The 20,937-nt window shown below is 40.2% G+C and overlaps 1 protein-coding gene across 2 annotated transcripts in view; it reads left to right on the top strand.

The window, feature by feature from the left end:
- The window catches only part of ttc3 (tetratricopeptide repeat domain 3), a 56,896-nt gene that overhangs the window by 9,170 nt on the left and 26,789 nt on the right, over window positions 1-20,937 (top strand). For both annotated transcript variants that reach the window (XM_031896550.1, XM_004912114.4), the window contains exons 8-18: window positions 8-96; window positions 459-553; window positions 1,317-1,379; window positions 2,143-2,197; window positions 6,612-6,774; window positions 8,657-8,705; window positions 10,040-10,124; window positions 14,967-15,021; window positions 17,111-17,168; window positions 18,748-18,811; window positions 19,710-19,847. In XM_031896550.1, the coding sequence (XP_031752410.1) occupies window positions 8-96; window positions 459-553; window positions 1,317-1,379; window positions 2,143-2,197; window positions 6,612-6,774; window positions 8,657-8,705; window positions 10,040-10,124; window positions 14,967-15,021; window positions 17,111-17,168; window positions 18,748-18,811; window positions 19,710-19,847 (914 nt within the window). The remainder of the gene's footprint in view (window positions 1-7; window positions 97-458; window positions 554-1,316; window positions 1,380-2,142; window positions 2,198-6,611; window positions 6,775-8,656; window positions 8,706-10,039; window positions 10,125-14,966; window positions 15,022-17,110; window positions 17,169-18,747; window positions 18,812-19,709; window positions 19,848-20,937) is intronic.

Here is a 20,937-nt window from a genome sequence, read left to right as displayed (position 1 = left end):
TCTGCAGATGCACATTACATAAACAGTATGGCTGACCAGAGGTGCAGTTTATCCTTTATGTGGAAAAAAAAACATATTTGTGACTGCTGTGCTGTGGTAAGATTGCTGTTTGTGTTATTGTATTATACTTTGTGGTCAGTTTCTTCAGTCTGTGGAACACACAGCATAGCTAGAAGTGTGGGTCTGGATCCAGGTGAGCCAAGCTTGCCATCTGGGGAAAATGTAATCCTTGCTGTAAAGACATCTATGCCTGCAGGCAGATGCTCTGGGGAGAAAATCTGTCAGCAAATTGTCACAGTGAGTTTTGGAAAGTAATTGGCTATTCGGGTTCCCACATGCTTAGCTCTTCTATTGTAATAAGGGCAACGGTGTCATTTTTATTTGCGTTCATGTTGCTGGCACGTAAGGTAAATGATTTATCTGTTATTTTAATAATCTGTTTTCCTTTTAATCTGCAGGAGTCAGAAGGTATGAAGCAACGTGGTAATGAAGAGTTTTCTAAATCAAATTTTTGCTTGGCTGCTGATCTGTATTCTAAAGCCATAGAATATAGGTAAGATGTCAAAGCCTTAGGGCGAAGACACACAGAGCTACTAGTAGCAGCTACTTGTTGTGGCTACTAATAAAGACAATGCTGATTATTTACTGATAATTGTCTCTACGTGTGTTTTAGCAGAGGCAATTCTCAGTATTGTCTATAGCAGGGGATTTTCTGGCGTTTAGTAGCTGTGAAAAAGTAGCTGCTACTAGTAGCCCAGTGTGTCTTCACCCTTAAGCTTCTACCTCAGTTCACTCAGCTTCACATAATCAGGACTAGCAGTAAATGCACAGGGTTGGGGATATCAGCCTTAAGGGGTATATTTGTAGAGCACTGTAAAAATGTGCCACGGAAATAACACCAAACATCTCCATAATACTCAGTGTAGAGTCCTACATGTTATCACATGGTGTATTGGTCTAGCCAAATCACTGGCGATTGCCAAATGGAGGCAAGGTTATTGTAGCTTATCTCTGGGGCTGCAAGAAGGAGGCCAAGAGAGCTGGTTTCAGTAACCCGTGAAACATTTTTCAGCAGTACCATATGCCAAGGGTTTTATTGTATATATTACTACAGATTATTATTTGCATGTCACGGTTTTTCTTTAAAAAATTTTTAGCATGATCAATATATATAAAACATTTAAAGCTCTGATTTATATATATATTTTTAGCTGATAATATTGTGTTTTTTTTGTTTCTATTTCCACATTTGTACATTTGAAACGCAATTCTACATAAAACAGGATTCTCATTCTGATTTTTTTTTCCCCCCATAGTCCTGATAATCATCTTCTATTTGGCAACAGATCTCTCTGCTTCTTGCGTATGGGCGAATACATGTAAGTTCCTTCAGACTGCCATATATAAGTCTCTACCAGTCAGGGCCCTCCAGGGGCTGCTATTGAGCAGGTAAAAGGGGATCACATTACTAACGCACAAGAGCCAGATTTCTCTTTTAAAAATTAAAGTGGGACTGTTAAAGTTACCAGAGGCAGCTTATTGCCTCCCCTAATAAAGTGCCACCTGAGACAAGGTTCTTGCCATGTCTTCTTTGTAGCTGTTGTGGTATTTGTCACAACAACCAGTAAACCCTTAATATGACTGGAGATCCCCTTGTGTGCCAAAAAGATCTTAGGCCTAACTTAGCTATCCACGTAGTGGACCAAATCTTGACTCATGTGATGATTTGGCTCCCTGGGCCAATGACTTTGCATTGGGACCTTTGCTATAATGTCTTGCTAAACAGGCAGCAGAGCTATAGGTAAGAAAAGACTGTCCATTACTCAGAAGCAGTAGTCCAGTTGAGGTCCCTCCTCTGCTGTTTGAGGAGAGTCTGAAAAATAATTTACAATATAGGGTCAACTTTTAGCTCTGCCGTATTCCAAATTCAGGGTCATTTCACACTGAGGATGCTGGGAATTGTAGTATGGCTATATGGTATGAGTTGCACATTAGTGCCTTCAGTAAAGCCGGGCACAGCACTCATAATAATGTCAGTATCAGGGAGGCTTTTGATAAAGGTTTGGGGACGGCGGGAAGCAAGTTAAAGCAATTTATTAAACAGGTTGTTTTGCAGAGTAACATTTTTTTTTATTTTAATAGGAATGCTCTGTCTGATGGCAAGAAGGCTACAGTTCTCAAGCATAAATGGCCAAAGGTGCGTAAGCAGGGTGCAAAATAACTTGACCGCAGTGATGTTAAAATGTTCTGCCCAGTGGTTATGGTTTCTGTTTGCTTGCCCTACCCTTAATGAGCCACTAGCATACGGTCATTTATACAAGTATGGCTTCCATTATCTGAATTACGGCAAAACAATCTTGCATAGACTCCATTTGAATCAAATAATTCAAAATTTGGTACTTTTTAGCTTTTTCCCTGTTATAATAAAACAGTACCTCGTACTTGATCCCAGCTAAGATATACTTACCCCTTATTGGGGGCAGAACAGCCCTATTGGGTTTATTTCATGTTTAAATGATTCACTTTTCTCTGTAATAATAAAACAGTACCTGTACTTGATCCCAACTAAGATATAATTACCCCTTATTGGGGGCAGAACAGCCCTATTGGGTTTATTTAATGGTTAAATGATTCCCTTTTCTCTGTAATAATAAAACAGTACATGTACTTGATCCCAACTAAGATATAATTACCCCTTATTGGGGGCAGAACAGCCTTATTGGGTTTATTTCATGGTTAAATGATTCCCTTTTCTCTGTAATAATAAAACAGTACATGTACTTGATCCCAACTAAGATATAATTACCCCTTATTGGGGCAGAACAGCCCTATTGGGTTTATTTAATGGTTAAATGATTCCCTTTTCTCTGTAATAATAAAACAGTACCTGTACTTGATCCCAACTAAGATATAATTACCCCTTATTGGGGGCAGAACAATCCTATTGGGTTTATTTAATGGTTAAATGATACTGTTTTCTCTGTAATAATAAAACAGTACCTTGTACTTGATCCCAAATAAGATATAATTCTTATTGGTGGCAGAACAATCCTATTGGCTTAATTTAATGTTTAAATTATGTTTTAGTAGACACAAGTTATCAAAATTACAGAAATGCCCCTTATCCAGAAAACCCCAGGTTTTGCTAGCACTTTGGTGCTTTTTTTCATTGATAAAGTTTTATGCACAAATATATTGTAAGGCAACTTACTGGGGAAGAAAATCCTCTCCTTTGAAATGCCGCCAGGACTCTGAATTCTTTAAAAGACAGGCTTTAATACACCGGCGGGGAACAGATGTACAACAGTATGTACATAAGTATCCCAAACTTGGATAATTTCTGGCTTATTTATATATCCCCCCCCCACCACAAGTCCAGTATGTTAACCAATCCTTGTCCAGTGTTCTTGCCCGTATCAGTTAATTTCCTTTGACAAATGTTGGGTTTGTATGGTCTGTGGTGATAATATGCTCCAGACAAGATTTCATTACATGTTCTCGACAACACGTGAGGAGATGTTGATGGCTGATACGTTCCCCGAGCTGGTAGTCTTCTTGGAGATAAGTGACTCAGCAAAACTTTTAGCCACAAAAACTAACAAGTATGGCTAAATGAGACCTATAATTGAGACCTCTGTCCAAATCATATATATATACGCTGTGTATATCTATATATATTCGCACTGTACTTATTCCACTTTCCATTTTCTCTCCGTTTTCTGCCACTTCATTGTTTTATCCCTTTTATTTTGCCCTCCTTTTCTTTCCCCTTTTCAATTCTTATGATTTTATCCAGTTTAATGAAACACTGCCAGCTCCTCATTGGTGACACTTCAGAACAGTGCTTCTAGTAATGCCCAGGTCAGTCAGTGACCCGCCCAAACCCCACATTGCCCAATACTCAGGCCACATTTCATGTTTAAATGATTCCCTTTTCTCTGTAATAATAAAACAGTACCTGTACTTGATCCCAACTAAGATATAATTACCCCTTATTGGGGGCAGAACAGTCCTATTGGGGTTATTTAATGGTTAAATGATTCCCTTTTCTCTGTAATAATAAAACAGTACCTGTACTTGATCCCAACTAAGATATAATTACCCCTTATTGGGGGAAGAACAGTCCTATTGGGTTTATTTAATGGTTAAATGATTCCCTTTTCTCTGTAATAATAAAATAGTACCTGTACTTGATCCCAACTAAGATATAATTACCCCTTATTGGAGGCAGAACAGTTCTATTGGGTTTATTCAATATTTAAATGATTTTTAGCAGACTTACGTTATGGAGATCCGAATTACGGAAAGATCCCTTATCTGGAAAACCCCAGGAGCATTCTGGATAACAGGTCCCATACCTGTATGTGTCTGAATGGCTGATTTAGCTGTGTTTTCATGTGTAACCCTGACCGAATGTAGATCCATAACTGAGGGTTGAAGCAGTAAAGTGAGAAAAGCTGTGGTACAGAATTACATGTGGGCAGTACTTTGCAGGGAAATGGCTTGTGATGATTCTGAAGCAAAGGTCTCTGCTCCGTGTGTGTGTGTGGGTTACTGGCACAGATCCAAGTTTCATTTCACAATCCCCATTCCAAGCTGTAAGTTTGGAGGGAAAAAACAAAGCACCGGTGTTACACAGCCAAGTTCCCGCTCCTGAAAGAAACGACGCAAGGCAGCCCGGCTGTATTTCTCTATATGTATTTCTGTCACTGCTAACAACCAGGAAGTGGGGGACTTATTATGCCTCGGTTGTGTTCTGTCTGCTTGATTCTGTGGTAGAAGGATGAGTGGAACACTCTAATACATCCCTATTGTAAAGCCATTTTAGAAAGTGATATTGCTGAAAGTGGATTTCTGTATTAGTGACAGATCTGGGCACGTATTGGTAAGTATATTATAAGGAAGGTAATGTCCCTCCACCTTTCTTGTTTTCTCTCTGCGGTGTGTGCCTTTTCATTTAAATGAGAATGTTTTTTTAAAAAAAAGTATACTTATATTTGGTGACCAATAAAAAGCTGCGTAACACAATTTTCTCCCATTGAAATTAGAGATCATAATGTGTATCATTGGCAGTTTTTACAGGAAATTATATCCCATTTATAGTTATACATAACATAGTTTATTAAACTATACTGGCATAGAGTTTATAGAATATAATGCACCCAAACCCTTTTTACTTTTTGTGTATGTGTTTCTGTTCATATGAATGTCAACTGCCATACAGGATGCGTATATATATATTTATATATATATTTGTATATGTATTTATATATATATATATATATATATAATATATAATAATTTTTTTGCTTTACCTGTCTAAACTATTCATGTGTTTGATTTATTTACATTTTTTCTGAATGCCTGTTATATGTAGTAACACAAACATGCCCAGTGCTAGTTGGATAAGAGGATAGAGTTCCTTGCCCCCTGGAACTTACAATCTAAATGGGAGGGTAACTTACAGACACAAATAGGAGGATGATGGGTTACAGTAGTCTAGTGGGGATATAATGAGAGCATGCATGAGAATAATTCCAAATTCTTTCCTATAAGGTTACTCAATCATAATAAACTTCACTTATGCCATATAAATTATTTAATTCTTGTTTCCTTCAGTCTTTGAATTACACAACTACAGCAAGCAGGCAGGCACCATTTTGTTAGTAAGGAAAGCTTTGCATTCTGCCAAAATCTTGTTTATGTGCCAGAATGTGGGACCTGATACCCATGAACTGGTTACACAATTAGATGGGGGGAGGGAGGGGGAAAGTGAGGAGTGCAGAAGAGCTGAATGGAAAGTGAAACTAATTCTCTGCCCCTCCTCTTTGCCTAATCCATAGAAGTGGGGCAGGCAATATATGATTGACAGCTGGGATTTTTAAATGCCTTTATAATGGTTATGGATATACTACTGAAAAAAGGAATTTGGACTTTATGTTTCATTTGAACAGGACTTTTATTATACAGCTGGCCCATAGTGATTGTAACTTTCCTTCTGCTTTAAAGGAGAAGGAAAGGCCAAGTCACTTGGGGGTGCCAAAATGTTAGGCACCCCCAAGTGACTTTAATCGCTTATTTTTTACCCCAGGCTGGTGCCCCTGTTAGGGGTGCCAGCTATATAATAAAAGTCCTGTTCAAATTAAACATAAAATCCAAATTCCTTTTTTTAGTAGTATATCCATAACCATTATAAAGGCATTTAAAAATCCCAGCTGTCAGTCATATATTGCCTGCTCCGCCTGTTCCATTCAGCTCTTCTGCACTCCTCACTTTCCCCCTCCCTCCTTACATTTTACTCAATTTTTCTACTGTTTTTTAGCATGGTCATCCTTTTATATTTTCTGTGTATGTGGGCTAATGAATATGTACAGAGCAAAAAAATACACCTTTGCTTCAAAGGTTTAAATATCCTAGATAAACTAGATGTTCTTATAAGCAAATATTTTGTGTAATTAGCTGAATGCCTCTAGTACAATATAAAAAACAGTGACCCTTTCAGTTGCACCTTACCTGCTCTAGATAATCTTAGCGAGCTTGGATTGCTGAAAATCGCATTGTGGTTTTTTTTGTACGTTTGGTTATAGATAAACACAAGTCTTTCTTTTTAGGGTCACTACCGTTTCTGTGAAGCCCTGTTTCTTATGGGAGAGCGAGAGCGAGCGCTTGCTTCCAACGAGAAGGCTCAGCTGCTTTGCAAGGACAGCCCTGAAGGCATCAGAGACTTAATTCAGCAACAAACAAAGATCAAGAGAAAAATAGAGGAGATGAAAGGTAAACCTGGCCTTTTACTGTACACATGTGCACATTCCTCCAACATTCTATTCTAGTTCTGTTTTCCCTTCTGTAGTTTTACACTCAAGGAGTTTTATTTAGTAAAAGAGATATTAAACAATAACACATTAACAGTATATTTCCTGATTCAAAGGGTCAGTTGAGTGTGTTCATATAACAGCATTGAAGTTTACTTTCTGCAGAATATTAAAAAAAAAAAAAGCCTGAGAAGGATCAAACCTTCATTAGCATATGCTGATTATTAGGTTGCGGAAAGGTTATGTAGGGACCCCAAAGAATCGGGCCCCTTTAGGATGAGTTCCCCTTTTAGACAGGCACCATGAGGGTGGCCTTATGAGATTTGGACACCTAAAGGTGGTCCTGTGTGTTTATGTGCTAAAAGGGAGTTTCCCTGCAAGTTAACAACAACCACTAGATGGTGCTGTGCTAAAAGTATAAAAGGGCACGCAGACATGTTCTGTTAGGTCTTAGTCCTGGGACTGCCTCTGTAAGGAGGCTAGTGCTCTAGTACGGGAGGTACTGTAATAGGTACAGGCTAGAGAGAACGGGCAGAGATAACCCCAACAGGAGAGAGAGGGGTTAAGGCCCCCCCAGCATTCATGGCTGGAGTTCAGGACCTGTAGTGTGTAGTAAGAGGAGCCAAGTCAGCACCTGAGAGTATTCCCAGCGAAGGGGCTCTACGCGTGGACCTGGGTGAGTTCCTAGGTGGGATCATCCGACGGGAGTACCGGGGGTAGCCCAAAGAGAGAGTGTGACTTGAGCCGTCTGTGTGACATCCTCTGAATGTTCTGCCTGCATCAACAATAAAACAAGTTCATCTGGTTCACCATTTTAACCGGTGTCTTGGCTGTTCATATACTGAGGATCCTCAACTGCCTGTTAAGCAGCTCCCCCAAGGGAGGGGCAAGGTACCTGGAGTTGCTGGGAGTCCTGGTCCAAGGAGGACCCCATAGAGTTTACGCCATTCATTTATATCATACCGGTTCCCCATAAATAAGCGGGGGCTCAGGGCTCCTGTAGCGCCACACACAGGTGGTTGCGTGTTAAAAGTACCATAGTAGCTAAAATAGGGTTACAGTTACATATTCAACTTTGTGTTTATATGACATAAAGTCACGTGATTTTTAGGATTTGGATTTGGTTCGGCCAGGCGCAAGAATTCGGCTTATCTGCCCATGTATGGGCACGAACAACGGGCCTGCCCAACGGGCATCTGGCCTGAAATCGCCCAGATCTTGATCGGCCAGGTTTGATTTTTCCGTCTTAACTGAGGACCACATCGGCTCGTTGATGTGGTCCTCAAACTGACGGAGCCTACACCCGCTGTTCTAATTTAGTGGGGATATTGGGAGGAGATCCGCTCACTTGGCGACCTCACCAAGCAAGGGGATCTTACTGTGTATGGCCACCTTTAGGGTATTCTGGTTAAACATGTGATTAGCCCAGGGAATTGCATCTGCAGTGCATTTTTACTTGTTCAGACATTGACTGTATTTCTTCTATTTATAAATAATTTCAACATCCTTTATAACATGAAACGTTTGGGGAAAAAATTAGAGAAAAAAATAAACTTTCCTACTGTTTATATAGCCTCTGATGTGCTATATAAATAACTGGTTTCCTGTAACCTTTTTACTTTCCTATTTATTTTGGTGAAAGTTTTTCTTTTCTCTATAAATACACAGTTTCTGCTCCAATCAGAAGCTTCCCTTTGCTGGTTTATAAATAGAACCCTATCCGCTGTCCTTGTTTATTTTTAGGAGAATTTTGTACAAAATTGCCACACACTGAATGTGATAGTGGAAGCACGTAGGGAACCTGTTCTTTTAATACTCATGTATAATTTTGTTTGAATTCGTAGATGGAAAGCATCGGAGATCTACTAACAAAAAGTTTATCCGTGACAAAAAGTAGGTACCTAATTTTAAAAACTTCCCCAGCAGCCGATCAGCAGAACAATGGGAAGGGAGCAAGATAGCAGCTCCCAGTAGGTATCAGAATAGCACTCAATAGTAAGAAATCCAAGTCCGGCTTGGGACTCCTCCAGTTACATGGGAGTAGGAGAAACAATAGGTTAGCTGAAAGCAGTTCTAATGTGTAGCGCTGGCTGAAAGCTCAGACTCAGGCACAAGGCACTGAGATGACGCCTACACACCAATATTACAGCTACAAATACATTTGTTGGTTCAAGAATAAAAGGTTAAATGGCAGAGGGAATTATTTGCTGTGTAACAGTGTCATTTAGAAATAAAAAGTACCCCAAAAAAATCATGACCGTATACCTTTAACTGTCTTACAATAAATTGGGGGTCATTTATCAACACTTGGCAAACTTGGCCAGTAACCCATAACCACCAATCAAATTGCTGCATTGATTGTTCTACCTGCAGCTGGCTTAAAAAAGCCAATTACTGATTGATTGCTATGGTTTACTGACCACAGGCACATTTGCCCAGTGTTGATAAATAAGACCCAGTAATTATCACAAACTACTTGGTCACAATATATGCCTCTGTAGGAATGGAACTAGGGGCACTAATACTGGGGGTTCAGTTTACTATGCTGCATTTGCTTTCCCAAGCTTCTGCCTCACTTTGCTTCCTAAAGGAACTTGGTCTTGCTGCACTTTTTATTTATTACCAGAGTTATCTTTACACTGCTCTCCCACCCAGACAGTTCCACTTTGATCACTGTGACTCCTGTGTTCCCCTTTCACCATAAACAGCAAAGATTTCAGTGGAATAAAAACAACAACATTTATTGGCTCAAATCAAAAAAACATAACTCATAACAAAAGCATACTATACCAAAACATGACCAGGTGCATCCTAATCTCCTAACGCGTTTCGCACCATGTGGCGCTTCATCAGAGGCACTAACACTAAAGCTGCAGGTGTTTTCAAATACAAATATTGTACTTACTAGAAATGTAAAATGATAGAAGGAATAGTAGGCAGACAGTTTTTGTTCTTGACCTATAGGTTATAAATCACTGTTTTACAACATTATTGTTACTTGTTCTGTAATGGCAGCATATTATTTGGAGGTTCAGTTTCACAAAATGTTTTTGCATTACATTTATTGGGCTTGTGGGGGCGGTGAAGGTTTACATCTCCAAAAGTACGAAAAGCACTACTAATGTATACAAGTTATAATGACACCTTTTTATCAAAAACAGCAATCTGCCAGTATAACTGTAAGAAGTGTTGTGTAACACTTTGTATTTTATGTTTCTTTCTTGCAGGATTGCACCCTATTCGGGTCCCATGTCAGTCTTGAAGGAAAAAAAGAAAATACCATCTAGTAATAAAGAAGATATCCCCAATAAGGTAAGGTCCTATAGGGGGGAGAATGGCAATGGGCAATCTTGCCTATGGAGAATAGTTCAACTGACTTAACAACAAGACAGCTCTCATTTGTAAGCCCCCCAAAATTACTGTGTTAGGGTTTTACCGATTATTAGGACCCCGGGCTCTCTTGTTGGTACACTGTCACGTGATACGGATCCGGGAACTTGCACAGAGAGACACAGACAAGTAGTGAATCTCCTAACAAATCCAGCTTATTGATGGTTTTGCCACAGATTATATACATGTAGATAAAGATATTCCATTATGCTTACGTAACATGGGGTGGGCACATATGTTTTGCAGTTATTAGCAGAAAACAGAAATGCATTTAGAGTAGCTGCTGAAGCTTATTTTGGTTTATTAGCCTTGGGCATTTGCTGAGATTATCAAGGACAAACACAACTTGGACAGAGACAGGATAGTCAAGGTAATCATAACAACTGAAGTAGCACATACACAGACCTTCTTAGAATTGTGCATACATATGTTAACCCTTCATACTGGAACCACTTTTTTTTATTTTGCTGCGCTTTTTACACCTTACAGTAAGCAATGTTTATTAATGCTTTTGTCTAGGAATAAGGAAACTTTAAGAGCTTAGCAAAGATACAAGTAGGGAACCTGTTATCCAGAATGCTCTGGACCTGGAGGGGCCTTTTCCATAATTTGGATCTCTATACCTTTTGTCTATAGAAAAAAAAAAAATCTTTTAAACATGACTTACACCCCATAGGTATGATTTGCCTCCAAAAAGGGTTAACTGAAGCCTAGTTAGAATAAAATACTGTTTGATTATTGCTGAGGGAAGGGAAATCACTGTTAAAATTTTGAATTATTTGATCAAAATGTAGTCTATGGAAGATGGCTTCCCTGTAGTTTGGAGCTTTCTGGATAACGGGTTTACTGATAGCGAATCCTATGCCTGTATATAATGCAGTGAATTTCCTAATATCATCAGGAAATGTTAATGCCAACTTATTTAAGTACAGCGCTGCAGAATATCCATATTCAACATATAATCATATATGCAACATATAATAAAATTGTACTGAAGTCTGAGTATTGCACTAATTGCTATTGCCCCTACTGTTACTTTCTTAGTCATGATAAACGTGCTATCAAAAGCTCAGCTAAACAACTGGCAGTTTAATAGACATGAGATGGTGAGTGGATATTTACGCAATAGATTAACACATGAGAGTAGATAAACTGAGTTTAATACAGTGCATTATTAGGTCTATCATAATTACAAATATAGCTCTAGGAATGTACAGGCACTAAAACACCCTTACACCCTACTGGAAACAGCTAGAATGGCAACTAGTGCAGCACATCAATACTCCGGACCCTTGGCTAGGCCATATCTCATTTATCTAGGTTCTGGGAGGATCTAGAATATACCACACTTTGGCACTGTGTGCTGCATAAACCACATGCAATTAAAAACCAGGGCTTGCCCTGTAAAATTGTGTAATAAATAGCCTTGCAACTTGTCCTGGACTGTGTCAGTTGCCTAAGGCAGTGCTGCCAGGCAGGCATTTGGCAGGTTGGAATGGGGTATCTGCAGACTGGGGTTCCAGTAGGATGGTAAGCTATGCTATAAAAGCTTTGCCTGGGTTTCATACCTGAGCTACCTGATCAGAACTGGACAGCCCTAGTGAAATCAGCTCAGGTTTAATATAGCATTTATTATTTCCTTAAAGCACAAAGCATCTTATAACTCAATGTAAAAGTGATTTCATTCCAATGAGCCTTAGTCACACTGCTCCCTTTTGTGAGTTTGTAGGCATGTACCATTCCCTCCATTGTTGTGATTTTGTTTAATGCACAACTATAAAGAGAGGCGGGCTAATGTTGGCATCAGTTACTATATTATTAGCTTTCCCCAGAACAATATAGCCTCCTACTTGGCACCCTGACTGGGGCAGGTGGGGGTAGGGTTGGGTAGGAACATACCTGCAGTAGAGCTCTATAGAAACGGCTGACAACTGCACTGCAAGCACCATAAAAGAACATGGAAGCCCAACTTCTGTACTTACTATTCTACTGCATTCTGCTCTCGTTGGATTTATTTGTAAATATTAGACTAAGGAGGAAAAAGGTAGGTAGTTTTGTGCAGTTGAACTACATTTCCCAGCCTGCTCTGTGTGAAGCTAAAAGTTGTAGTTTATTAAAATGAGGAGAATCTCTGTGTTGCACATCCCCTGATCTCGAGTGTTTCCCTAAATTAGCAGCTTACAGGAGATGGAATACTGATTTGTATGGTTAAACAGACCTGAAATACTTTTTTTAGTTTGCTCATTTTTTTATTTGCTGCCTATTGAAGAAACCTATAATAATCTCTCAACACGATGGTTTCCATAACTGATGCCAGGGCAGGGTGCAAAGTGCAAAAAAATAGGTGTCGGCCACCATATATTTCCTTATGGAATGGAACACAAAATCCTGCTCCCCCCACTTTTAATTGTGCAAAAAAAAAAAAAAAAAATCAGTTTTTAGGTGGTACTTACCAACTGAGTTGACAGCTTATTGGCCCATGTGTGGAGCTCCTTCCGACTGCTTTGCCCTGCCTTCCATAAAGCCCTCCGAAATCTGTTAATCAGGTTAGCAAATCCTGTCATGAGTTGTTCCTCTTTACTTTTTGGCATGTAGTAAATAGTTTGTGTCCATACACAAAGGTCTTAGGAAAAAATGCCATTGTTTTTATTCTACTGCTACACTATTTCTGTTCAAAAGTATTAATGCTATTGGCACACACACAGCAGTTCTCTGGCAAGTTGTTTAGTTCAGTACTCCTACCCCAATGTGCAGCATTTACTGGCCAAAAGCCATAATGGTTAAGGTGTGACCGTGGCAGCTTTACTGTGTTACAGTTGTACAAATCTAGTTCTTTATTGTGGGGAACCGGCTGGATGAGGAAACAAATTTTTATAGTAATTACTATTTCTGCTTTGATACCTGAGTTGTAAGAATTGTCTCTGGGCCATAAGCAACATTATTCATAGTTACTGTTGGGAAAGCTGGGAGGAGTTTTGGTGTTTAACGGAGAGTAAAACCGGTACATTAACCATAGGGCATCTGTACAAGCCCCCCTTCCCTCAGCTATCCCCAGCCACACCACGCTGGGGATAGCACCCTGCTTTGGATTTGTACTGAAAAGGCTGGCCAGGGGGCTTGGCTGCCATTTCTGTGCGCTTGACTTACTTTCCTTGGCTCTCTGGTGGTCATTGCTCTGCAAGGACATATGTTCCCTACTTAATGTGTACGTGGTTCTAGAGCCAGGGAAAGGGGGTCAAGCCGGCCCTGCTGTGATAATTTGCCATTTTAGTGAAGGTTCCACGGTGCACAACCGTTTTGGTGTTTTTCCTTGGTGCAGTTGTGGAAAGACCAGTGCATAGGCCCTATAGTTAAGGTATGGGTTTTGGACTTTTTTGGCATTAAAGAAATTGCTCAGTGTAAAAAATGAAACTAGGTAACTAGATAGGCTGTGTAAAATAAAAAAAAAAATATTCAATATAGTTGGTTAGCCAAAAATGTAATCTATAAAGGGCTGGAGTGAGCAGATGTCTGATGTAATAGTCTAAACTTTCTCTCTGCAACTCTCTAACTTGTTAAATGTCAATAACTTATCAGTGACTTGAGCGAGGCCATATGGGACATTAGGCTAATGTCAGACCAGGTGTGTGGCATATATTTTCTGCAGGCTGAAAAACGCTTGCCGAAAATACCGCCTCCTACCTGTGCCTGCACCCGAATGAATGGTATAAGCCCGGTTGAAGGCACATGTAGCCAAAATACGCATAAAAACGCGAGACTTTGCATTCTCTCACTGACTAAGAGTTTAGAGAGTTGAAAGCAGGAAGGTAGTGTTCTGGCTATTATGTTCGACATCTGCCCACTCCAGCCATTATAGATTACATTTTTGCCAAACTGACTATATCAGAATTTTTTTTTTTTCCGCACATTGTCTCAGTTTACCCAGTTTTATTTTACACTGAACTATTCCTTTATGGGTTAACAAGCAATCTGAGAGCCCAGCACTGAAGGCTGCAAGGGAAAGTGATACTGAATGTTACAAAGGAAGTGGGAGAGATCGTTGGTAGGGAGTATGGCCTTGAAATTTTCTGCAAATACCTTATATGTTATCTTATTTGCCTCCAATATTGTGGATTTTTGTGGTTTCTTGTTAACCCTGTGCATGATGTGGAGTATATAAACTTGTTTCCTGCTGGGAGAGATCACTCTTGGCTTTCAGAGGGGCAACTCTTTATGTGCCTGAGTTCTGTGCCGGCCCTCATATTTTATCTGTTCAGCTGTTTGCAAATTTGGGTTCGGATTCAGTTGAGTATTCTGCCAAATTTGTTTTTTTTTGTTGCCTTTTTAGGTCTGTGTCACCTATGTTAGCGTTAGGGCAGGGGTACACGGGGAGATTAGTCGTGCCGCGACAAACCTCTGTTGTCGCGGGCGACTAATCTCCTTGCAATTCAATCCCACCGGCTAGAATGTAAACCGCTGGTGGGATGGCATGTCCCGAAGTCGCCTCTGAAGACAACTTTGGGTAACTGCAGGACATCGCATCGACGCGTATGCCATCCCACTGGCGATTTACATTCTAGCCGGTGGGATGGCATTGCGGGGAGATTAGTCGCCTGCAACAACGGAGATTTGTCACGGCGCGACTAATCTCCCCATGTACCCCTGCCCTTAACTCCTGTAATTGAATGTGTTTAGAATGTGTAAACATGAAATGGTAGGGTTACTTGCCTCCTTTATTGGAGTCCATATTTTTTTTGCTAAACTTTTCTTGCTTTTTTCCCCTAGGAAAGTGATGGGGCCACTTTAGAAAATAAGGACATTATTTCTGATAATGTAACTGGTAAGTGAATAACATTGTCTCTCTGCTAAGTATCCTGATCTGTTACACTTTAAAGGTGGCCATACACAGGCAGATTTTAGCTGCCAGTTCAGGTCCTTAAAGGAACAATAACACCAAAAAATGAAAGTGTATAAAAGTAACTAAAATATAATGTGCTGCTGCCCTGCACTGGTAAAAGTTGTGTGTTTACTTCAGAAAGTCTACTATAATTTATATATTAAGCTGCTGTGTAGCCATGGAGGCAGCCATTCAAAGGAGAAAAGGCACAGGCACATAGCAGATAACAGATAAAACACTATTGTATTCTACAGAACTTGTCTGTTATCTGCTATGTAACCTGTGCCTTTTCTCCTTTTTTCCAGCCTGAATGGCTGCCCCCGGGGCTACACAGCAGCTTATTATATAAATTATAGTAGTGTTACTGTAGCAAACACACCAGTTTTACCAGTGCAGGGCAACAGTGCATTATATTTTTATTACTTTAAAGCTCTTTCATTTTTTGGTGTTACTGTTCCTTTAAGACCAACTCAGCACCTTATCTGCCTGTGTATAGGCAGGTTACCCGACCGATATCTGGCTAAAAATTAAGGTGCCCATACACTATAACAGGTTACCCGACCGATATCTGACTAAAAATTAAGGTGCCCATACACTATAACAGGTTACCCGACCGATATCTGACTAAAAATTAAGGTGCCCATACACTATAAGATCCGCTCGCTTGGCGATGTTGCCAAGCGAGCGGATCTTCACCCAATATCCCCACCTACGGGTGGGCGATATCGGGTAGCAAGGGACTTAAAAAAAAAAATAATCCGATCGTTTGGCCCTGGGGCCAAACGATCGGATTACATTTGTGGTTATGGGGCAGTCGGTTCGGGGACCGCATCAACGAGCCGATGCGGTCCCCGATCCGACCGGATTTTCTAACCTGGCCGATCGAGATCTGGCCACTTTCAGGCCAGATATCGGTCGGCCAGGCCGCTCTGCTCTCCCCATACACGGGCCGATTAGCTGCTGAATCGGTCCAAGGGACTGATATCGGCAGCTATAGTCGGCCCGTGTATGGGGACCTTTAGTCAGATGTCAATCGGACAGACTTTATTTTTTGTTGGATCGGGCACTGCATTGGCTCATTGATACGGCTCTCGCTCAGAATTTTCCTATCCCACATGAGTGCAGTGCAATTGTTTGGCCCCAAGGTGGGCATATCGGGGAAAGATTTGCTTGTCTGGTGACTGTGCCAAACGAGCAAATCTTACCATGTATCTTTAGTATCTTCTCCATAGTCTTATGGTAATAGGCATATGTGTAGGCAGGAAAAGTGGGTTGGGCCACTAACAGCCAATCAGATTGCATCCATTGAATTTCATTGGTTTAAATATAAAATGCTGTTATTCTCACACTATTTATGCCAGGATCCCCAAACTTTGCAGTTTGTCACTGGGTGACTTCGACTCAAGGTTAGAAAAGGGGGGCACGCCCACCAACCACCAATCACAATTCACTTGACTTTTATTGGTTTAAATTTAAGATGCTGCCATTCTTTAACTATTAATCCCAGGGTCCCTAAACTTTGCAGAGTTAGTCACTGGGCAACTGCAGTTCCAGGTTAGAAAAAGTGGGTGGAACCACCAACCGCCAATCAGATGTCACTCGTTGACTTTCAGTGGGGAGATATAAATTGCTGCCATTCAGACACTATTAAAGTCAGGGTCCCCAAACCTCACGTTTTTTCAAACCAACATGAAGTTTGTTCTCAAACTTCCCTTTCTAGTTGTAGTTTTGCTACTTTTTATTGCTTACCTTTTTATTATTCAGGTTTCAGTTTGCTAGGGTACCTTGGACCATAGCAACCAGACAGCTGCAAAACAAAATGCTTAATACTTCCAAAGACCAATTGTAAATAAACTCAGATTATGACTGCTTGCATCATACTAAATATTAATTTAAAACATTTAGGCACCCCACAGTGACTCTAATCACTTATAGCTGTAAGGTTTTCCCATGTATGGCCATCTTTACAGATCAGAGGGATGAACATGACATTGGCATATGGTCCTCTTAAATGATTCTCTTTTTATTTCAGGGCAAAATCAGAAGAAGGGCAAATCAAAGGGGAAAGGGGGAGAATCTGAAAAATTAAGGTGAGTGTTAGAGCCTTTTATGCTCTACAGTAGCGATAAATACTTTAACAAATGGGGTGTTTTTAGAGCCTGCCAGTCTGTTAAATACTGTGGGCCCCAAAGAAAGGAGTTTGAAGGCCATTTCTTTCATGTTATTGATATGCTTTTCTTTGAAAACTTATATTCATATACACTTATATCCAAATACAAAAGGAAACTAGCTTAAAATGAGGGTACTGTGCCTTTAAATAATATTACATAAATTAAACTTATTTTAAAAAAACAAATGCATTCACAAAGAGATTTTTTTAACAGAAACATTTGCCTGTAAGCCTTCATATTCAGCAGTGTGTTTTGTCTAGATATATTTCCCTGTGTCGAGGGGGAATTCAGTTTCCGGGTACCACTTGAGCAGTTCATTTGACACCGACTCTAAGAGTCAGAACCTTAAACAAAGAAATCACAGTATAGATATGGGAGCGTTACATGGAGTACAGGAGGGAAAGGCAGGTACCAGTGGGAGAGTATAGAGATCCATATTCACAGCACAGAAAAACAAAAAACTGCTCTTACAAAGAACTTGCTATATGCAAAAACTAATTATATCTCATCGTATGTCTGAAGAATTACACACTGAAAGGGCAGATTCCCAAAAAGAATTTCCTCCCTGCTGGCAGAAACAGAAAGTGACCTTTCTTTTGCCCTTGCTTTAGCCATCTGCATGTACAGTTTGTCTGCATTGAGCTATGTATATATAATAACAATCTAGTTGAAGGCTGGGCCTAATGTAGCGCACAGATTCTGGAACCTTACTATAGCAGTCCAACTGAAAAGCAAGCATTCTGTTAGAGCAGCTGTTTGTGGTACACTGCTGGCAAATTAAAGTGTCCAATATGCAGGCCACAAAGAAATGCGCTTCTGTTGATTATTGCCAAAGAGGGGCATGGTCTGAGGGGATAGGGCAGGGTCTGTTTGTTTTAAATTGGAGCCCTGTTATGCTTAGTTGGCAGGGCCCACCGCCCAATGGGCTTGGAAGGGCAGTGGGCTAATTACCAGGTGAACTGAAAGAGTGGGCCCTGTTAGCTAAGGAGTATGGTGCTCCATGATTTCTGATAGCAGCCCTACCGCTATACATTGGGAAGGAATAGTTATATTTTTATACTTTTAGTGCATGCATGAGGATGTGTGTTTCTTCAAATTCATGCTACTGTCGGTGACATTCTTTATTGCATTTAACAAGCTTGTCTCTCGCTAAATGGTTGGGATTCCAGATATACACATGCCTGTGCCTCACAAACACACAAACAGGGTTGGTTACACTTTATCTTAGCCTTTGATCTGAGGCTAATGTACACTGCTCCCTGGGGAGGGCCAAGCCCAGACTGGCAAATGCAGAGGGGCTGCTGTAAGATGCCACAGACAGTCACTATTTACCAGACCAGTGGGGGGGCTGTTTGGGTCTTTGTGTACTTGAGATTTCAGGGCCTAGTTGGTATCCCAGTCTGGACCTGGGGAGGGAATTGTGTGTGATTTAAATAAATCATGCTAGTGTAATTCCCAATCCCATATATACATACCTTCAACTCTGCTGTTTTTCTAGGGTATCTAATGCAAAGTCTGATCCTAAGGAAAACCAGAAGGATGTATCATGTAATTATTCACAGGTAAGGAAATCCATGATTTGTTTTCTTTTAAAAAGAGACCCCACTGTGTCACACTGTGAAACACACACACAAGGAAAAAGCAAGTCTTTACTCAGAAAAGCTTTGGTGCCATTGTGTAAAATTATAGGCACATATAACGTTATTTTTATGCAACAGAAACCGGGAAGATATTTGCACTATCTTTAGGCCTGTGGCAATGTCAGGCAGGGGCCAAATGACTTGTGCTGTAGGCTTTATAAAAGAGTATTCAGACCCCAGTGGCCATGGATCCTATGGGAAATGCACTGTTTATTGCACTGCAGGATTTAGAGCCCTTAACTGGATATATACAGGCAAGTAAGCTTAGCAAGGCAGCAGCACCTACCTGATATTATTTCACTCATAGTCATTAATCTTATCTCCATGATTTTTTTTTTTTTTTTTTTTTTAAATGTTGAGACTAAATGACCTTCCCTCTGATCCACTGGATTCCAAGTTATGTGGAGCCCTTACCAATCAGGATAAGATTTTTGGGGAATAATTATTTAGTGCTGGGCTATAGGCGCATGACTGCATTGCACCCAAACACTTGTTGGCTCTCAAAGCGGCACCTAAACAAGAAAGTGCGCTTTAGTCTCAGGTCATAGTGAATTGCCACCATCATTTCAATTAACCATACCCTGTTGCATTTGCTTTTAGAAAATATCTATTAAGGTGGCCATACACGTTACAATAATTATCTTTCCTGTGACCATTGATTTGGGTACATCAAATAATTGGGCACCTTCACAGGCACCCAATACATGCACAGAATACTGTACAAAACCTTGTTTCATACAATAATATTGGTGTCTGTATGGAAACCTTTTTGTCTTCTTGGAGCCTGGAATAGCTATTGTGTCTGTGGTTATTTATCTAGATGGATCTATCAACTCTGCAAGACATGGTTAAGTCGTTAGTGCGCGATGGGTGTGAGGCGCTTGCAGACAGCCGGTGCCATAATGCACTAGGATATTTTTCTAAATTGTTGGATATCTTGGCTGCATCTGACCTCCAGGTAAGCAATTCTCATTTTACAGCCTCTTGGAAAATGCCCAATTGTTCAAGGCCCTCAGTATCACAGAAAGTTGAAGGGGCTACTAAACACACTAAAACAAATTGCCGAGATCTTTGCAGTTTACATGGTTTTTTTTTTTTTAAATGTAGTGTTCTTGATATTTGCAGTTTTATACAGTGAATATCATAAATTTGCAGCAGGAGTGCCGCCTACTGTTCTGTCCAACCGGCTGCCTGCAAGAAGGTTAATGATGCAGGACGTGTCTCCTGATACTTCTCAGCTGGTTTTTGTTTCTGCTAACCCAATGGTCCTTTAAATGGCACTCCATAGCCAAAAAGGGAAACTCTATAGCCAGCACAAAGAGGTGCCATGAATGCCAACATAGGTATTTTACCTTTAAAATATGGCCCTTAAGGGTGATGTGTCCCCAGTTTTGTGCAATTACCAGCAATACATGCTGTGATTGAAGGAAATGTAAAGGGGCGGGTAAGAGACGACTTCTTGCTACATGATGAAGAGCCCCATTTGTCAGGGCCCTTAGTGTAGTCACTAAATAGAATATTTAACAGTAGAATAATCGTCTAATTTCTTCCCAGTGCATGGAAGGGAGTACATTCTTCTATAAGCAAGATACAATTTTCTTCTTTGTTTAAAGGAACAGTAACACCAAAAAATGAATGTGTATAAAAATAATTAATATATTATGTACTGTTGGCCTGCACTGGTAAAAGTTGTGTGTTTGCTTCATAAACACTACTATAGTTATATAAATACCCTGCTGTGTAGCCATGGGGGCAGCCATTTAAATTGAAAAAAGGAGAAAAGGCACAGGTTACATAAGAAGATAACAGATAAACTGAGTAGAATACAATGAGAATCTATGCTACTTATCTGTTATCTGCTTAGTAACCTGTGCCTTTTCTCCTTTTTTCAATTTAAATGGCTGCCCCCATGGCTACACAGCAGGGTATTTATATAACTATAGTAGGGTTTATGAAGCAAACACCCCAGCTGTACCAGTGCAGGCCAACAGTACATAATATATTAATTATTTTTATACACATTCATTTTTTGGTGTTACTGTTCCTTT

This window comes from Xenopus tropicalis, chromosome 2 (genome assembly GCF_000004195.4).
Source record: "Xenopus tropicalis strain Nigerian chromosome 2, UCB_Xtro_10.0, whole genome shotgun sequence".
Taxonomy (NCBI): domain Eukaryota; kingdom Metazoa; phylum Chordata; class Amphibia; order Anura; family Pipidae; genus Xenopus; species Xenopus tropicalis.
The sequence above is the reverse complement of the archived record's forward strand: the minus strand, read 5'-3'. Positions and strand labels throughout refer to the sequence as shown.